This window comes from Perissodus microlepis, chromosome 17 (genome assembly GCF_051167445.1).
Source record: "Perissodus microlepis isolate ML-2025 ecotype Zambia chromosome 17, ASM5116744v1, whole genome shotgun sequence".
Taxonomy (NCBI): domain Eukaryota; kingdom Metazoa; phylum Chordata; class Actinopteri; order Cichliformes; family Cichlidae; genus Perissodus; species Perissodus microlepis.
The window spans coordinates 9801039-9821842 of record NC_140477.1 but is presented as its reverse complement, the minus strand read 5'-3'; the positions used below and the strand labels follow the sequence as shown (position 1 = coordinate 9821842).

At 39.7% G+C, this 20804-nt stretch overlaps 1 protein-coding gene across 2 annotated transcripts in view; it reads left to right on the top strand.

The window, feature by feature from the left end:
• Window positions 1-20804, top strand: part of wnt5b (wingless-type MMTV integration site family, member 5b) — an 87608-nt gene that overhangs the window by 25055 nt on the left and 41749 nt on the right. Inside the window, exon 2 of one of the 2 annotated variants that reach the window (XM_084909912.1) lies at window positions 20339-20428. In XM_084909912.1, coding sequence (XP_084766038.1) covers window positions 20411-20428 — 18 coding nt within the window. In that variant the 5' untranslated portion in view covers window positions 20339-20410. Of the gene's footprint in view, window positions 1-19566; window positions 20429-20804 lie in introns of those variants that run through there. The other variant, XM_084909911.1, reaches the window with a different exon arrangement.

Below are 20804 nucleotides of genomic sequence, written 5' to 3'. Positions count from 1 at the left end.
GCAGGAATGTGAGAGGAATGCAGGGCATGGAGGAGTTTTCCTTTGGCTGGAGAGAGAAAAGGAGAGAAGGAGAGTAGATGGGAGGGTGGGAGGTCCTGGAAACATAAGGCAGTGCAAAATACTCCTCTAATGTATTCCCTCTACCCTTAGTCTTCCCCTGCAGACAGTCCACAGGTCCAGATGTGTTAAGGCACTCCGATCTGTTACAGATATCGATTTGACTGATCTTTTTTCTTCTTTTTCTCTTGAGTCATTTACCCACCTCACACATCCACACAAATGTAAAACCCAAAGCAAATGAGAAGACATTCATTGAATATAAACAACCACAGTGAGTTGTGTTTTTATGCTTGCTTGCATTTACAGTCACAAAATTCATTTTAACTATGGAGACAGAGTGATTTGCAGTAAAATCAGACTTGAAGGTTTTACTTTAATTTGTTCCACTGATCAAAAGCCACAAAAGGGCCAGTGCTGCAGCGTTGCTTCTTTAATGAAGAAAGCAACATGGGACTGAATCCCTATATAATACTAAAATAGTAGCTCTTTAAAGTTAAGCTTTAGTGTGAATGAGGTTAAGCTTTTTGAGTGAATACCTGCCTGCAGAGACAGACTGTGTGCCTTTTTCTGTGTGTGTCCCACACTGGGTTCACTTAAAAGACCCACTCTTTAAATATAAATAGCACCGTTGCAGACAGGCAACTGTGTATTTGTGTGGGTGTACTTGTATTACTGACATTGTAGGGACATGAATCCCTTTAGTCGTTGTAGGGACGCATCTCCCTTCTGGGGACAAAAACCAAGTCCTCATAAAACATACCGTGTGTGTGTGTGTGTGTGTGTCCCACACTGGGTTCACTTAAAAGACCCACTCTTTAAATATAAATAGCACCGTTGCAGACAGGCAGCCGTGTATTTGTGTGGGTGTACTTGTATTACTGACATTGTAGGGACATGAATCCCTTTAGTCGTTGTAGGGACGCACCTCCCTTCTGGGGACAAAAACCAAGTCTTCCTAAAACATACCGCACCTTAAGGTGAAGATTTAAGGTTTGTGTGTGTCTGTAGGGTCAAACAGACACACATTTCCCACTTAGTCAAAGATATGTCTTTGACTATATGCTTCTAGTTAAGGCTAATCTAAAAAAGTAGAGAGAGTGTAGGTCTCCCAAATCCAAAATGGGAGCTGTTTCCACAGAGGAGGGGCCTAAAAGCTGAAGGCTCTGCCTCCCATTTTACTTTTAAATACCCTAGGAACCACAAACAGGCGTGCAATCTGAGACCCAAATGCTCTGTTGGGGTGTTACAGGAATATAGGGTCATTAAGATAAGATGGGGCCTTATTATTCAAGACCTTGTATGTGAGGAACAGGATTTTAAATTCCATTCTGGATTGATCAAGGGAGCCAGAGAAGAGAAGCTAGTATAGGAGAATTTTGCTCTGTCTTTCTTGTCCCTGGTAATATTGTCGCTGCAGGATTTTCAATCAGCTTAAGGCTTTTCAGAGAGTTTTTAGGATTACAGTAGTCCAGCCTAAAAGTAATAAATGCATGAACTCATTATTCAGAATCACTCTGAGACAGGATGTTTCTAATTCTAGAGATATTGCACAAATTCAAGAAAGGAGTCCTACATATTTGTTTAATATGCACATTGACAAACATATCCTGGTCAAAATATCTTTCCACTTTGGTGATCTCTTGAGTTAGGTTTCTTTCTTGTTCTTTGAATTTTTGTTCCTGTTGTTTGTAATCTAATAAACATTTGATAGCTTTTCCATCCTTTTAGCTCTTTGTCCCTCCGTCTGTTTGCATATGTGTTGGTTTCTTTGTAATCAGTTTTCATTTTATTTTGGTAATGACTTATTGTTTTCATCTGTGGTTGTTTTGCTTCCTTTTTGTTTTCACACCTTTGTAATTGTCTGCCCGTCCTTATTGGTTGCATCTGTACTCACCTTTTTTCACCTGTCACCAAACAACCCTGTGTATGCATTGTCCCTTTATCAGTTATCAGACTGTCTATTTTCCTTCCCACCTGTTTTCCACATACTCTTTTGTGTTCCTCAAGCTATTGTGCCTGCCCTTAGGTACTTGTTTTGTTTGGATTATTTGGACATTTTTTCTTTCATTCAGTATTTCTGCTTCCTCCATTCTGCATTTGGGTCCTGTTTTGACAAACATGTAAAGTGTAATTTATTCCTTTTGCAGGTTTAATGCAGGGTGCATTTTAACCAAAACCTAGCTATGTAGCTTTCAGCGACTAACCAGCAAGTGGAAGCAAAAGTAAAGTTTAAAACACACACAAAAATGGACACTCCAGCCGTTGAGTTTGGTGCTCTTAAAAAAAGAAACTCAAAAATACATCAAAAATCATCTCAAAAAACACGAAATTGAAAAATTTTCAGATCCAGATTTGACATGTAATGTATGCACACACACTGAAAATTTGAAAAAAGTGGAGTTGACATCAAGCCATGATTAACTGGTTCTGATGTTTCTAAACAGCAAAAGAAAGAAATGGAAATTCTCAGTGCATCAAATTCTCACATGGAGGCAACAGCTGGGAGAATTACATGGTTTAATCCAGGAGTTGTGTCACAACCATCTTTGCACATATTTCAGGATGTGAGTGGAGCAGTTGAGCTCTTTTTGGCAAAGCTGGGACCACCAACTCTAAGGAGGCAAAGAAATCATTTCAGAGAGCCGGTTGACCCAGAGTACTTGTTAGCTGTGTGTCTAGGTGAATCTGAATATTATTTTTAACGCATTAAATAGTTGCACAGATTTTACGCATCCAGTGTGTAAAGGCCTTAAGAGTTCAATCTTTCCACTACCAATGCAATCAGTGTGGATGAATCCAGATTTTCGGTTTCTTCCTTTTCTGATACCGACTTCATTTTTTTCACAGTGCATTTTTTGAGGATGAATTTTCTGCAAAAAGCACATCGTTAGCAGAACACAACAAGTTCTGCTTCAAAATATTTAGTTTCACATTTTTTTTCGCATCGTCTCACTGCATAAAGACCTTGATTACCATTGCCAAAAAACGTTTTGTGCATATTTCTACAACGCCAGTATCCTCTGACAGAACGGTAGCACTTCACACCGTGGAACCAGAATGCATTGTGAGCACTTAGTTTGTGCATCTCACAAATTGTAAAACTACAAAAAAGCTCATTTAGTTCCTAGTTTAATTAAAAAAGGTAATATTTCCTATATTCATTATATGTAAAATTGATTATTTCAAGCTCTTTTTCTTTTTTATTTTAATATTTGGATCTTAGATCATAAAAATCCAAACTCCACTATCTTGCATTTATAATATTTCCTGAGCTCAATCAAAAAAATTAAAGTGGCAGTTCCCCACAGAGCTTTTGTCGTCATGTATACCAAACTCCCAGCATTGCGCTGCAAGCCTCAGCAGAAATGTGACCACGAAGAACCTGGAAGCCACAGTAGTTCAAGATCAACTTCTAGACACACTGGACATCAAACACCTTGGATTCTGTCCCTCTCCACTCTTTCTCAAGTCTGACTTTCGACCACTGAGAAGCAGTTCTTTTCCTCTGTAGCCCAGGTAAGATGCTTCTGATGTCTCTAGTTCAGGAGTGGCTTGATATTAGGAATGCAACGCCTGTAGTCCCTTTCTTGAAGACATCTGTGTTGGTGGTTCTTGATGCACTGACACCAGCCTGACTCCACTCCTTCTGAAGCTTCCTCAAGTCCTTTCCTACCACACTGTTCTCTGCCACTCACATTTTCATTAATATGTTCCAATACAGCACTCTGCAAACAGCCAGCCTTTTCAGCAATGACCTTCTGTGGCTTATCCTCCTGGTGGAGGGTGTCGACAATAGTCATCTGGACAACTGTCAAGTCAGCAGACTGATTATGGTTGACTGAGAAATACATGGTATTGATACTGTTTGAGTAGTAATTTACTCAAATTTAAAAAACGTAAATATTCTAATAATGTGTGTTTCAGATTTCAGTGATCTGTAAATTGTAATTGTAATGAAACCATAAAAAGGCTTGAAATTATCTGTAACGAATTTGGAATATATGGATGTTATATAGAAATCTTAAAAAACATTTAAAAAAAAATAAATGAAGACATGCTTGGTGTGACAGAAGAGGATCCAAGAGATAGGATGAGATGGAGGGTGATCACCCCTAAAGGGAGCAGCCAGAAGAAGAAGAAGAAGAAGAAGGTTCTAGATGGTCACTTACCACGCTCACAGTGCAGCTACCCAACTATTTAAAATGTTAATGGTTAATAGGAAACCCCTGATTTGGCATTCTTAGTGATACCTTGGCTGGATGAAACTGTCAGTATGAAATCGTAGTGTTAAAGCTTTCAGTGTAAATGACTGGAGCAAGTGGCTATTTTCTAAGCCTTATTTCTACTCTTTGTACCCCCTTTATATGTGCATTTTTTCCCTCTTGTTCTTTTCTGCTCACGTATTGGCATCACTGTGAAGCAGTGTTGCCAGAGCTTCTAAACACAGCAGGAAATCTCTGTCTCTTCCTCGAGCATGCTCTCAGGGGGATTGGTGAGACATTCTCTTATTTGTACGGGTTTATCTGTGTATGTAGCCACTCGTGTATTTATGTGGGTTTCTGCATGCGTGTGTGTTATATGCGCAGAAATGTCAAAACAAATGCCAGCATCTTCCACCTTTGTGTCTCCAATCAATTCATCCTGACCAGAATTCTTTTAAGACAAAAAAGGATTGGATGAAGGCAAGGAAGGGAGGGAAAAAGGAAAGGAAGGAAGAGGCAAGAGGAAGACAGCGGGGAAGATAGAGCTGTATGGAGGAAGAAAAAAAGGGGGGCGTATAAGGAGCGGGATTAAAATGTGGGGAAGAGATAGTAATGAGAGATGGTAGGAAAGGAGAGGAGGTGGGGGAGAAGTGAAAAGGAGGTGAAAAGTGTCACATACACACATGCATGAGAATAGAGGAGGGGGGGGGGGAGAGGTCACAGAGGTAGAGTAGCTCTGTATGTGGTGACAGGACAGTGTTGCCACACAAGTCAATAGGCCTGTCTGCACTGTCTTGTCTGCATGCATTTGTGGCAGTGGTCTCTTAGCTTTAATTGAAGTCCTGTGTCAGCACCATAGTAACATAGCCTATGGGATGTTCAGTCGGTGTGGTGTGACATACTTTCATCTCTCTAACACATCAGACATCTGTGTTTTTTTTTTTCTTTCTTTCACGGCTCATGTTTTTTTTTTCCTTCCTTCTTCTGAAAAAAAGGAAGGATGGAAGAAGATGCCCATGAAACCCTAGTGTGTTTTGCTTTTTGATTAAAATTACCCTCTTGTTCCTTTTAAAATACGCATTTAATTGCAAAGAAGTGTCCTCCCTGTTTCATTTTGTTTCCAGCTAAACTTTTAACACATGAGAGAGATGAAGATGAATGAAGTGACGTGACACCTTTCCTTTCACTCTAGCACCAATCCAAATAGACAAATTACAGTTATTGATTGATCCACATCAGCTTTGTTTTAGATATTTCTCTTTTGTTTCTTTTTGACATCTAATGCTGTTCTCAAACATACACTGTAGCCCTGAGTTTAACAGAGTTGCGGACAATGGCTAAAGTTTCTGGAATTCTCAAAACACTGTCCAGGGTTCATGTGTAAAAATAGACGCAGAGGTAGAAAAAGATGTTCAAATCTAAGAATGATGAGCTTATAGTAATATAAATCTGTTTTAATTCAGGAAAGAAAATCCAAATATTGCTTAGGTCACTGTTACACAGGCCTACAGACTGGTTGGTGTCCACTTGGCAACCACTGGTATAGGAAAAAATTTGTATTCCCCAAATGATTGCAAGTGGTTGCTGGACGAAGGTGTGATATTGATTGCTAAAGCCCCAGTCATGGAAAGCTGGCGAGTCAGGGAAATATTGGCAAGTGGCTGTGATTTCTTGGTTGTTAGCAGGTTGCCACAGTCACTTATAGTTTGTATAAGTTCTCTGCAAAAACTCTGCAACTAGTCGCTGACTGCTAATGAAACGTTTAGAGTGCGACTCAGCTGGAAATAGAGACTTTTCCCCTTCAAAGTGAAAAGTGTCCCATTTGAAAAGCATTGCCTGCAGCAGAAAGGTGCACCTTCTGCTTTGTAGGCAAATGCTCTCTGTTCCGGATTTGCGTTGCCCCTTTTCAAGTTTACCAACTGCTGGCTGGTTAGTTACTAACTGTTTGCAGACAAGTCAGCATCTTTAATGCAGATATGGTGACCGCAGTAATTTTCTGGTGACATATACAATCACAAAAAGCTTTTGGTGCTGCACCTTTTTTGTGTCTGATTTTACCCAGCAACCGCTCACCAACTCCTCAAGGAATACACATTTTTCCTTAGTGACCAGAGGTTGCCAGGGGGGTTCCAGCCTGTCTGACTAGCTTTCTACTTCTGCTGAGAGGATTATGGGAATTAAACCAGTGTGGAGGTTACAGAGCTGCACTTTTGTGCAGTCCCTGAACAAGCCAGCAGTGCATTGCCTCTACACAATGACGCTATGCGTAGGTTGAATACTAACTGGCTGAACATCTCGCTTGAACTGGAATGCTAACTACTACAGCAGAAAGAGAAAGAAGCACAAAAGACAACAAAGACTGTAGTTTTAATTTTAGGTCTGAAAAGTGAAGCCACTTTTTTTTAAGCATTTTAAACCGCTATCCTTTGTAATGACCATAGAAGCCCTATAGAAGCCTTGCTGTCCAAACTAAACATTTTCCTGACTGATGACTTTATGGGCTTTTTATGATGCCAGCACAACGATCCAGGAAACAGATCAACACCGCAATCCAAATGAAGGAAAGAAGAGAAGAAACATGCAAATTTCCTCTTTGCCTGCCTTGCCTGCATTCACCAGTTTTTTTTTTACCCCGTTTTTTTGCATGTATGTTCAAAATCTTTGTTCAGCTAACCAAAAGGTACAAGTACTCGATATGTTACGTTGTTTTGAGTCATGCCTTCTCACTCTGCCTTGTTTCTTGTTTGTCAAGAGTGCGTTTTCAGAACACAGGAGATTAAACATTGATAGATTTCCTTCAGTGGGACACTTTCCTGTTGATGGAACTCATAAAATACACACAAGGACACAAATAAAGAAGAAACAGGTAAAAGGATTTCTCCTGCTTGTAGACAATAAAGAAGCAGTTGGTCACATGTGATGTGTATTCATGTGTGCATCAAACTGGTCTATTTGTCAGGAGAAACTCTGGGGAGATCTTTTCTGAAAAAGACAAAACAAAAAAAAGAGAAGAAAGAGAGTTTTTTTTATGTAACATTCATTCATAGCATCTGCAGTTCATATAACATTTATACAACAGTGAAGAAGCCTAAAACATAAACTGGAATAAGAAAGAGAAGAAGAACGGGCACTGGCTTTCCTTCCATCATAACACCCTTCCATCTTATCTCCTGCTTTCCCTTCACTTTCTCTTCAGCATTTTCTTTGCTCTCCTTTTCCTTTCTTCCTCCCTCGTCACCCTCCCTGCCATCCATCTCTCAGCTTCTCTTTCACTGTCTGACTCCCCCTCTCTTTTTCCTGCTCACCACACACACACACACACACACACACACACAGACACACACGAAGGCATGCTGACACTTAAACTAAATGCAATCACACACACCCTATTCCCTTACTCCCTCCTCTCACCACCCACACAGAATCGAGGACACACACAGGCCACAAAATACCATAGACACACTTTAGCTCACACACACTCGCTCACACACAGAGGATCCCCCACACAGAGTACTTTCAGCACTTTCTTCTTTACCATACTCAGCAAGATCAGATGTCAAGTCAACTGACAACACACACAGAGGCTGTATTTTTCTTTTCACCACGCTCTGTTTCCTCTTTCCTCTTATAGAATATATGCATTTTTAAAGCTTCCTTACACACAGACGCGCACACACAATTCTGATAGCTATTTAGAGGAGTCAAAGAGTAGATGGGGCAAAGAGGCGAGGATTTAGGGTAAAGAAATGTATATATATATATATATATATATATATATATATATATATATATATATATATATATATATATATATATATGTATGTATGTATATATATGTATATATATATGTATGTATGTATATATATGTATATATATATATATGTATGTATATATATGTATATATGTATATATATATATATGTATATATGTATATATGTATATATATATATGTATATGTATATATATATGTATATATATATATGTATATATATATGTATATGTGTATATATATATATGTATATATGTATATATATATATATATATATATATATGTATATGTATATATATATATATATATATATATATATATATATATATATATATATATATATATATATATATATATATATATATATATATATATATATATATGTATTCATTGCCAAGATATAAAAGGGAAAAGAGATGGAGAACATAAACACACCATTCAGTATTCAAAAATAAAGACATGATAGCCTAACCTTTAGCTTCGCATGTAAGCAAAGAGTAGCTATTAGAGCACGCTTGCAAGACAAAAATTGACTCTGTATTCAACACACACACACTGAAAGAGACACAGAGAGAGTGAAACATAAATAAATGATTTTCATGCACTTACAAAACCACCACGAGCCGAGACGCTCTCACACATATGCGCTCAATGTGTGTTTGCATATTGGCAGCAAACGCAGTATACAATACACGCACACATGCGCATACAATTAAATTACATGCATATTTTCCTGCAGGCAGCATATATTGACACAGACCTGGACACGCATGCAGAAACACATGCTTTCCCCATGCTTTATGAGAAGTGTTTTGACGCTTTGCACATGCACAAGGAAAGTGCAAAGACAGTATCTGTATATTCAAGGAAGCTCTAATATTCCTCCATGCAGACCAGTGGTAATGCTTTGAAATTGTCAACCATTTGTATGCATAATTAAATACTTGATTGTAATCGGATTTGGGATTGTGTAAGAATAGTCATGTGTTTTTCTTGTGCAGGTGTCCATGCAGGTAGCATGGATTTTTGTCATGGATGTTCGCATTTAGATACACAGAAATGTTCTAGTTTGTTATTGCCATTGCAATACAATTCAAGCTTGAAGACCCAAACTCAAACTGTCTGCAGTTTACAAAACAAGTCTAACTTTTATACCTGCCACTGCTTTCCTATGGAGAGAGAGGTTATTATTAGTGATTAGTACCATTTAGATGGTGCGTTTTTAAAAAAAATCTTTCCATTGTTTGTTTATAAATTTGTTCCCAATATCTCAGCTTTCATGATTAGAGTGCAATCAGTAACACAGAAAATATACGACTTTATTCTAAGCAATGAGAAACGCTAGTTAGCTTCTATTCACATTGCTGCTCTTATCCAGCAGTTAAGTGCCTTGCTCAGGGGTAGAGTGACAGTAGCTGGCGAGGGAATGGAGAGTGGTTTTCATTCGTTCGTTCGGCAGCCTTCCAGTGAAAACCACACAGCTTTCACCTTTAGGCAACCGCTGCCCCTGATATATATTTAAGTGCAGGCTGCCTTTAGCTAAACACACACACACACACATACACTCACACTCACAGGGCAACACGGCCACACACCATGTGTACAAGCCAGATTTGGCTTCGTCCTCATGCCTGCCATACGGTTGATTCCTCCCCACTGTGCACACGCTGCAGGCCAAACACACAGCACTTGCGTGTGGTGTGTGTATGTGTGTGTGTGTGTGTGGTAGCAGAGACTGAGAAAAGAAAAGGGAAGCAAATCAAACTAGGAGAGAGAGAGCAGGCATATATTTTACCAGGAAGAACTATTTCAGGGGGAAAAAATTACCTGCCTTGCACACATGACTTGTTAACATCATGTTTTTTTGTGCAGTAAAATCATCTGTGTGCTCTGTACTAGATTTTACAGGTCACGTGTGTGTTATGACCTTGATGTCTTATATATTTTGAGTACTACATTAATTTTTAATAAGCATGTAAGGCTTTAACAATGCCTCATCTAGCCTCGACACATGCAATGTGATGCCTGTAATGCAGAAAACAAGGTGGCTAAATTTAAAAGCACGCCTTTTTCCTCACAAATTATGCCTCCGAGTCACAATTTGTTACTACTTTTCAAATCCTTGGAGAGGCTAAAGAAAAAGATGTGCCCAGAAGGGCACCTTTCTGCTCACCTCTAGAGGTGAGCAGAAAGGTGCAGGAACCAACTGCCTCACCAGCAACTCATTTTGAATGCTGGGAGGCATCTCATCAACCCATATCAATGCCTGTGTGGTCAGTTTACTTTCCCTCTGCATAAAGCAGCGTTTGATTACCAGGCTAAGCAGAGGATTGTAATAAAATGGTAGCATTTGGAATCTGCAGTATTTCATACATACAGTGATAACATTTTTAGTGAAACAAATACAGGAGTGGAAAACAGGATGTCCAGGAGTGGACAGGTTTGAAAATTCAGCTGGAAATTAGTGACGTGAATGCACATTGTTTCCACATCTAAGCAGCATTTTCAGACTTAAATCATACTGGCATAAATGTCACGTAGAGGAACCGCTGATGCTCCTTTACATGAAACAAGGCTGACTGTGCATAGGTGAACCACATAGGCAGGCAGGCAGCTGGTGTAGTGTAAACAGCACCCAGTGCACATCCACCATGAACCCTGCTGCCAACATCTGTGTCCATTATGGACTATGTCAGCAACTTAAGCCAGCATAGTGCAAACTGAGACTAAACAGAATAACCAGGTTGTGTCTGGACCACAGGTGGGCCGTAAAAGACCATACTTAAGAGTACTAATGCCATTTAACCGTTTCATTATTGGAAAAATTACACATTCACACGTAAACAGCACCTCGTCTGTTTGTCTGCCTCACTGTGGACACGACCTTCCAATGTATTTCAATGGGAAGAAGGATTTGTGTCTACATTGTCTATGTTTTTGAGGCTTCTCTAAGGGGGGCACATTACAGCTTTGAAGAATGTGACACTGTATCCAAAACCTCTGGTCTTAGTTCTGGTGCCTACACCTAACCGAACAGCAAGTAAAAGCACAACTCACATGTAAAAGCCCTTCCAAATAAAATCCAAAACTCACTGGGTTTCAAACTGTATTGTGAGTAATAATGTGTAAAAAATCTTCACACGCATGGATACAAACTGGAGGATAAAAGTTGGTGTCCATGTAAGCAAGAAAAGGGGGGGAGAGGAAAACAAAACAATGGATTCAATTTTGTGACTGTTTCACATAATGCGGGAATGTGTTGTGAACAAAGACCTTGACAAGTCAGTATAAACCTTTATGAACACTTAACGTTCCACCGAGACATTTGAATGATAGCCTAATACAATAAACAGGGACATACAATAAAGCATTATTTAAAATGTATGTGGGCAAGGGCTGAAAAGCTCGAGAAAGCAAAATCAAGATGCAAACTGCGGAGGAGAATGTGAGGAAAGAAAGAATGAGGGTGGATAGACAGCAGTCTCTGTGAACCTGCATAGACAAGCTCAGTCAAGCTGCTTTGGTGAGAGAGGGAGAGAAAGCAAGGGTGTTTTGACAGCTCGGAGCCATCACAGCAGCAGAAGGCAGTCTATGCGTGTGTGTGTGTGATTGTGTATGTGTGTGTGTTTTAGTCTCTGTGGGTGCAGGTGGTTGCGTATCTGTGCACGTACTGTACTGGTGTGTCGGTGTATGTGTATGCGTACATGCACACGAAAGACTAAAGGGAAAGACAGACAGTGACGTTTCTTCTGATTCAGAGACAAAGAGGGGGGAAAGGAAAGTGTAGCACAGAGGCTGGATGAAGGACAAATACATTTTTTTAAAAGATCTGGGGCTGTGTCTGTGTGTGGTGTGTATCATATTGAGTATACATATTGATATGTGTCAGGAAGCCTGCAACCAGACCAAACCCTCTCATTAGAGGGTTGTTGATGAGCAGACTCTTGCTTCACCATTTTCTCACCTTTTTGACATTATTTCCTCTCCCTTCCATCTCCGTAGACACAGACAGAGCAAGCATAAACTCTTTGTGAGCCTAGACCTACTTCACCTTCACACACCTCCACACAGTCACACTGGGATCTGGCCTGAACAAAAAACACTCTTCAGCAGCTGCCACTAAACGACTCAGGAGCGGTTGGAGGTGAGATGTTTTGCTCAAGGGCACCTTGTCTTGAAGTGAATGCCTTTTTCTTCTTCTTCTTGTGTTTGAAAATGGGAACCGCTGTTAAGCACTGGTGGCCCTACAGTTGCAAACCTGTGCTTTTTGCTACGATTGCAGTCGCAGTCGACTGTATTTGCATTTGCTTATTTGCTTAACTGTTTTGTCAGAGCATCAGGGTATTGTGAAAAAAAAAAAATACATTAAATCTGCAATGACTAATTTTGATGGCTACAACAGCAGATATGACATAAGCATCTAATGTATATAAAGTATGTTAGCTGCTGTGGCTGCGTTTTGTTCAATTCTCTCTTAAGATGATCCCACAATGCTTCAATAATGTTGAGGTACAAGCTCTGAAGTAGCCAATCCATGACCAGTAGTGTTTCACTGTGCGTTTTTATTTTGCCAGGGAGTTGCCAGCTGTAGCCAATCAGGTGCTTTCCAGATTTATTTATTTATTTTATTTAGGACAGTGCATGTTAATGAACATAAATGTAAAAAAAAAATTACATGAATGTAAACATACCAGATTATAGCCAAGGGCTAATTTCCATCTGTTGTCCTTAAGCATAAAAAATAGACATAATAATTCATAAAAATTCATCATTCATTCATAATAAAAACTCCATCACCAAACTTACACATACACACCATTCTGTTCCCAAATAAAACATTAAAACTATACAACTCATACATGATCACACACTTGATTTGTCCATAACCAGTTTTTAACCTTTGCCTTAAACAAATTGAGTGTAGAGCATTCTCTAATGGGTTGAGGAAGACTGTTCCACAGATGGCCTCCCTTGACAGAGAGGACGTTCTGCCCAAATGCTGTCCGTCTGTGGGGTATAAACAAGTCTCCTCGGATTGAAGCTCGAGTGGTCCTGTCTGAGCTTTCTTTATGCCTAATGATGGTGGTTCAAAAGTTGACAGTACCTTTTTGCATTCATAGTTCTGTCATTTCTAACGAGGCTTCACTGAACAGTGGATGGATCAACTGAAGGGCAAGACCTCAGGTTATGTGTCAGGTCAATGCTGGATTTTATTTCCTACATAACTTTCATATGATACTGTTAATCTACTGTGGATAGTTTTTCAGGCCTGCCACTTTTTCTTTTGTCCTCCATTTGTTCGCCTTGCTCAAATTTTTTAAGGACACACTCCACATCATGCTGAGATGTGCCATGTTGGTGCAAAAAATACAATTTTATGCTTGTCAAATGGTTTCAAACTTATTCATAGAACTGTGTTAAGTAGCTTAACAATCAAAATCATTCCTCTGAATATAGTCAGGTACAAGGACTAGACCGAAAATGAGTGAATACACTTTGAAAGATTTTCAGAATGCCTGGAGAACTATTCTTCAATACCACCTTAAAAATGAAAAGAAAGTCTGGCTCCATGGAATCAAAATATAAAGACATAAAGGGTGACTTTTGTACAGCACTGTACTTATCAGTTAAACTGCAAAGCAAGCCCTTATAAGGTCATTAATACTTAATGCTAAATAAGATGAAATGGCACTCCTATGCTCACACGCCTAAAAAATACATAAATGAAAGCCTTAATATAATTAAACACTGCTGTCAAAAAAGAGGCCACAAATATGATTAATCACATTTTTTGTTAAAAATATTGATTACAGTAGCTTTACAGTTAGGGTTAGCTGTGATATCATCTAGCTACTGTTGCATATCTGCAACATACAAAACATACAGTGCTACATATGGCGTTTGAAGAAGAGTCCAACAATTTTGAGGGAATAAAAACAGGCAAAAAGATTTATCAACAGTTTGCCTCATACAGTCTCATTGTTTCTCCTTCCTGTTTGCCAGACAACCAATGCACATGAGTAAACAGGGAGAGTGAATGTTTGCTGCTTGTCAAGCACGCACACGCACGTGCGCTCGTGTGTGTGTGTGTGTGTGTGTGTGTGTGTGTGTGTGTGTGTGTGTGTGTGTGTCAGTGAGAGAAGATGGTTGTCCTTTTAAGAGGGCCAAATGATGGAAGGATTCGGGGTTTGTGTGTGTGTGTGTGTGTGTGTGTGTGTGTGTGTGTGTGTGTGTGTGTGTGTGTGTGTGTGTGTATTAACAATGTACCCTCATGTCCCCTGTGTCAAAGCCTGGCTAAATCAAGTGAATCATGCTGTGTGTGTGTGTGTGTGTGTGTGTCAGGCCAGATCAATATGAACTAATCAATAGGAGAAGACAGCTAGAAGGACCTTGGGGACTGCAGATACGCACCTGGTGCACACACACACGCACGCACAGTCTCCTCTTTGTATTCCACGCTCAGTTTCTCTATTTATCTTCTCTCACTCCCCTTCCCATATCTCTTTCTCACTCTTACATTAGTCTCTTTTTAGAATATCTATTTTCTCTTTCATGTAGTTCGAGCTCTAATCATGTATACACCTGTATGTCGCTGCCTAATTTACTCTTTGTCCGGTAACAAACCTGTTAAGGCGGGTTTCTTTAAGTTTGATCATATCAGTTGAACCATATCAATTCACATGTTTCAACTGATATTTTGAAAGATATATATTATAAATCTGCCATCACTCACCTGCTGCCATGCATCTCAATCCATGCTTTATTGCAATGAGCTGCAATTATTCTGATCAAAATGTTTGTAATAAATTGCTATTATTTGGGGAAGAATTACACCCTTTGTCAGAGTGTCAGAATATTAATTTCCTCTGACGGGTTTTAGGTTTTGTCCAGCCTGGTCTTGAATTTTGGTATCTATGGTACCAGTATTGACTTAAATTCTCAACACTGACCACATGTGGTACTTTTCTGAAAAAAGAAATAAGAGAAACTATCCATCTTCTTCTGCTTAGCCAACATCAGGGTCACAATTTGAGCCTATACCAGCTGTCATATGGCAAGAGGAGGGGTATATCCTGGAGAGGTTGCCAATCTATGGCAACCATTCATGCTCACATTCACACCTACGGCCAATTTAGAATCACCAATTAACCTAATATTGCATGCATGTCTTTGGACTGTGGGTGCATGCACGCAAACGCCCCAGCTAGTTCATGGAGTCAAACCCTGTGAGGCGATGGTGCTAACCACCAAAGAAAAAACGAATATAAATATTATTATTATGCAAATAGAAATATATTCCATTTAAATAGACATTACTCAAACGTATTATCTGAACTATTAAAAAATGGATGTCTTGAAAAACTTGGAAAAGAATGACGTTTGTATAGCTGTTTTTCAAAATAAAACATTCCAAGGGCATAAATTATTTAAATAGAATTTTGTAATATTTAAAGCCTTACAGCTTTTCTTTTTTTTCCACACAAAAAACCCAAAAGGTCCAGCAATAAGGCTGGACAAGTGCAAACAGTTGGAAAGATTTCCAGTGTGAATCTCTTTTCCTCCCATAGGACTTCTTACAGATCCACACACGCACGCCTACACATAGAAACCAATCAAAACCCCCATATTTCTTATAAAGTGTGAATCAAGCGTTTACCAAATCCTGAGTTGACAGGCTGGTTATCAGCAGGGACATTACAGCTCTGGTGGACTCACTCTGGTGAGTCTGAGGCACTTTGAGTTAAATTCGCTCAGCATGCAAATTGGGAAACTATAATTCATTCACAGGGAGATAAGAGCACTCCTCTGTCTCAATAATGCCTTTATATACTGAATATTAAATAACTGCTTGATGGAGATTTTCTTATGGTTTAAATGTCCACTTCCAGGGTTAATTGAAATGAACAGGGATAGACCAGTACTCTGAACCAGTTTACACCTTCGCGGGCTAATTTTTAAGAATTCCCTTGTGATTGGATCACTTCAGGGTTCCTTTTGCTTTTGATCATCCTGGTCTTTTTCTGTATCTTACTATTCAATATCCCCACCTTTTTGTTTAACAACAGCATTCACTTGAGCTTTCCCCTCTGTGCACAACCAGATAACCCATAGTAAGAGCTTCCTGAAGGCTTGGCTTACCTTAGTCTTCACGTGCACCTATAAATATGTTATAAGGCTGTGATGGCTTTGGAGGAACAACAGTGTCAACAGTGTCACAGAGTTCTTGCAAAGCTTGAAGAGTTTGGAATTGCTTTTCTTAGTGTGCATCATGCTCCCAAAGATGCAAACACGATTGTTGTGAAGGTGGGGAGTGGGAGCACAGTCCGGTCGCTGTGGGTGTTCAGCTCCAGAGTAGCAAAACATACCCAGATTTTAGCATTCAGTCTGGGTTCAATAAACTGCTGTATTATCTCTCCTAACCCATCTGTTACTGGCTTTATTCTCAAAATAAACATGGATTTATCAGTCAGTCACACTGTTTTTTTTCCCCAGTCAGTTGCTGTGAAATGCTGGTCTGAGCCCACCCCAAGCATTTGTCTTGTGTCCTCTTCAGAAAAGCGGTTTAGAGACTGCTGCTCATCCTCTGAGACCGCTGCTAGACGGGTTTCTTTTTGACAGGACTTTTGCACATAGCTTGCATTCTTTATTTAGTGGATTCTGTATATTTGATGCAGCTGCTTTTCTATCTCTCAGCGAACAAGGTTTGATGTATTGATCTTCCGAAGATGTGATTTGTGTGTGTATGTGTGTGTGCCTAATCATATAGTGGAACCAGTTTGTGTAAAGGGTTTTAGAGCGTCCTAACCTTGCCCTTTAGAAACCTACAGTGTAGGTGAGCCAGCACCTCTTAAAACAAATACGCTTAATTCCCTTCTCAGTCAGAGCTAGTCAATCCCAACATTGCTGACTTCACTTTCACAAGAGCATTAACAGTCCATGCATACACCTGAGTCCAGCCCTTATCACAGTGTGCTGCATTAAAGGGCTACTGCATGTATTATGTATTTTTTCAACTTCCTTTATAGAAGGAAAGCTCGTGATTACCATTCTAATATCAGTCACCGCTGACTGGAGTTGTAGGTTTTTATCAAGACCACAAATGCCAAAGAAAGCTGGTCTCCACACCTCTGATGTTAAAGTCTGAGGAGATTTGTTGTGTTTTTATTTTTCAGCCTTGAATTTTTGTAGCTATTGCATCAATATAGATTTTTGGATCTCAACATGTTTGCGCTCTCTGGTGAAAAACTGCCCATACTCCAAGAAACTTGCCTGAATCTTTTTTTTTTCTCTCTTTCTTTTTCATAGCTATTGCACCTCTGCAGTTTGAACTGGCTTTTAAAACATAACGCATAACTTTTAGGGACATTTAAAGTGTCTAATATATGCATTTTAAGGTTAAAGCTCACCATTTTCTGCCATGCCGTTTCTACATTGTTAAATACATGTTTCACTGTCTGCAGTAACGCAGGTATCTGTGATGGCATCACTTTCAGCATCTTCCTCCTGCCCTCTGTTGCCCTCTAAAGACTCCCATCCCCCAAAAAACATCTCTGAAAAGTCATTTTAATGGAGTGAAAACTGCTCCATTGCACAGTGTTCCCTGTCAAACACATGTTAAACCCCATCGACTGCTGCTGCAGTTCTCTGTCTCCCTTTCTGCCCGCTTCCCGCGTTTGAGAAAAGCATGACAAATTTTTTTAACAAAATAAAGAGAAAGAAAAAGTTTTCACTTTATTGATGCTTGAATGACAAGTTCAACTGACAGGAAGGTACGGAGAGCTGGCAGAGAGGAACACACACTCAAAGCGAGTGTCTACGCACATGCATTATGCACGCGGGCCTTCAATCATACGTATGCGGGAAGACAAGCACACACAAGCACACCACCCACGCTCCCAACACACTGTCTCACCTGACAAATTAGAATGAGTGCGAGCCTGTTGGTTTTTGACTTTGCAGGTATCTGTCACATTTCTGTCAGAGCTTCACGTGGTTTCACATCAAGACAAAGAAAGGCTCTCTCTCGCTCTCTCCCTCTTTCTCTTCCTCTCTCCGTCCTTCGCCTCCTTCCTGCCGTTCTCCGTGTGGAGCAGAAATAGGGAGCAGAAGTCAGCATCACATGCTGCATAATTCTCAGTCTTCCAATTGTAATTGCCAAGGCTTTCATAAAACATTCAGCGACAACGTCCATGTTTTGATTTTGAATAAAGCAACATCTTATGTTTAAAATGAAAGATTTAGTGTGTTGTTTTCCTTATCCAATCTGTCGGAAAACAGCACAGAATGGCTTGTCTGGCAAATGTAACGACGCTGATCATTTTCTTAACATAGCTCTTGCTTAAATATCTTTATAAAAACTCTGTACTATATAGCCATAATGGTGATGATGACGGACTGAAAATTCAAAGAGCCCACAGCGGTATATGACTTAATAAAAAGTTGAACACCCAGAGGATCTAAGATTGAAGAGTGATTTATTGCTTTAGTCACTGTGAAATGATTATCAAATATGCAAAAAGTCCTCTTTTATTTTAATCATACGTTGAATATGTCCGGGTTTTGACAGCTGGGGAGCCAATAACACGCCATCTTGGGTGTCACTGAGTGCTTGCATAACTTGAACTGATTCTTTACGCCACACTACCAGAATATGGCAATGTAGCTCTTTTGTTTAGTCACCCAATTTGTGCACAGTGAAATATCTCAAATGCAACAAGTGTGCAGTGGCATAAAACAGTGGAAGCACTTATTGTCCCCAGAGGATTCACTACAAAGTAGCAGTGTGTTACAGTACTGTGCAAAAGTTTCGAGTTACATTTCATTTCTTTATATTTTGCTAGAAAATTTGGAAAGTAAGTGCACAGATTTATTGAAGCATGTGCGAGCATACCCAGAAGTACAATATAGAAGGCAAAAACAGAGTTTGTACAACTCTAATGAGCTTGAAGGTCAATGTTTGCGATTGTTTGACCACATTTATTCTCCAACACACCCTAAACCCTCTTAGACAAACTTTGACCTTTCGTTAAATAGTCTTCAGGAATAATTCTTCAGGTTTCTCAAAGGACATTCAAAGCTCCTCTTTGGATGTTGGCTGCCCTCTGTTTTGTTGTCTCTCAAGATGATCCCACACTGCTTCAATAATGTTGAGGTCCAGCTACTTGAGGACAATTGATTACTGATTATTTTCTTTTTTTCACACATTTGGGGTCATTGCTTTCTGAAAGATGAAGCTGTTATCAATCCAGATGGTATTGGAACATCAAAATTTGATGTTTTTTCTGCATCCATAATTCTGTCAATTCTGACAAGATCGCTGTACTCACTGTTGTACCTTTCTCCTGACCTCCGTGCATATTGTGATAATTTGAGGTGAAATGTTCAGATTTAGATTTTACCTCTTGTCCCTGAAAAGTATTCTTCTTAATAAAACTTAAGAAGTTTTGCCTAATAATAAATACTAAGATTTTTATCAGTGAGTTTCTCCAGTTTGTTTGTTTTCCTCAAAGGAATAATGGGATCCTGTCTGGTGATCCCACTATTTTACCTTTAGCACCTCTAGGAAATTATACCTTAATCAACTGATTGGCTCGTAATAAAAGCAGACATTTGCTGCAGTCGAAAACCAAATTTTAAAAAAATGTAAAAACTAAGATGAAGACATGAAAATGTTAGATGTGTGTCTTTAGAGCAGTTAGAACCACAGACTCGCCTCTGTCTAGCAGGCAAAAATAATCAAATTCATTTGTTAGGAAGGTTTTTCACTAATTCATCAGTTACAGGTTGGATAATGTCAGTGTTCCATCTTTTCCTGTAAAAGTTAGATTTTCAGAAGTGGAAAAAAACTCTTTTGACTTATCCCTAAAGTCTTACCTTTGTAGAAAAGCAGCTCATTCCTTTGATAGGAATGTGCAGCAGAGGTGTGTGTGTGCCTCGTGTGCAACTGAAAATAATTAGCTGGTCTACTGGGCAAAAAAAGCACAACTGTTTTTTTTATTTTATTCTTTTACATAGGTCATTTTAATATGTGTGTGCACATGTGTGTGTTGAGCCAGATATTGTTGGAGCGTGTGTGTGTGTGTTTGTGTGCGCACAGACGGTATTTTAACATGGCTAGCCGACTTCTTGCAGCCCACAGTTAAACAGTGACTCACAGATTCCTCTCTCCCTCTCATTCTCTTTCTCACCAACCTCAACTTTTTCTCATGTGTTTCTTTCCCCGTTCCCCTCCTCAATTTTTACCACTTCTCTACTTTTCTATCTTCCTCTCTCTGCTTTACTGCCTTGCCACTGTTCCTATCTACAGGTTGGGTGCTGACTACAGCAGACTGTCGGACAGAGGTGCTTTTTCTTCCGCTTCTCTGCCTCTTCCCTGACTATGCCAGCTTTAAAACCAGTAAGTTACAATAAAACCACACCATCCCCCCTCTGCTCTTTTAATGCTATTTTTGACCAACACTGGTTCTGAAAAGTGTGTACAGTATGTGCATGGATGCCTAAATCAGAAGCAGTGGTACATGTTCTTGACTGGAGCTGCTGGTTTAAAAAAAAAGTTATCCAGACTGAAGCACATAGACACACTGAGCCCCCGAGGGCCCTGGGGACAGCTCTACAGCAGACGGTAGAGCAGTCCACTGTACCTCAGTGACACCTCAACACCAGGTGCCACAAAGAGGAGGAAGGAGGCAGGGATGGTGGGGAAAGAAATGGGAATTGTAAGGGCGGGGGCTGAAGAATGAGAAAGATAAGAAAGGAGCACTAAAGGAAAAAGA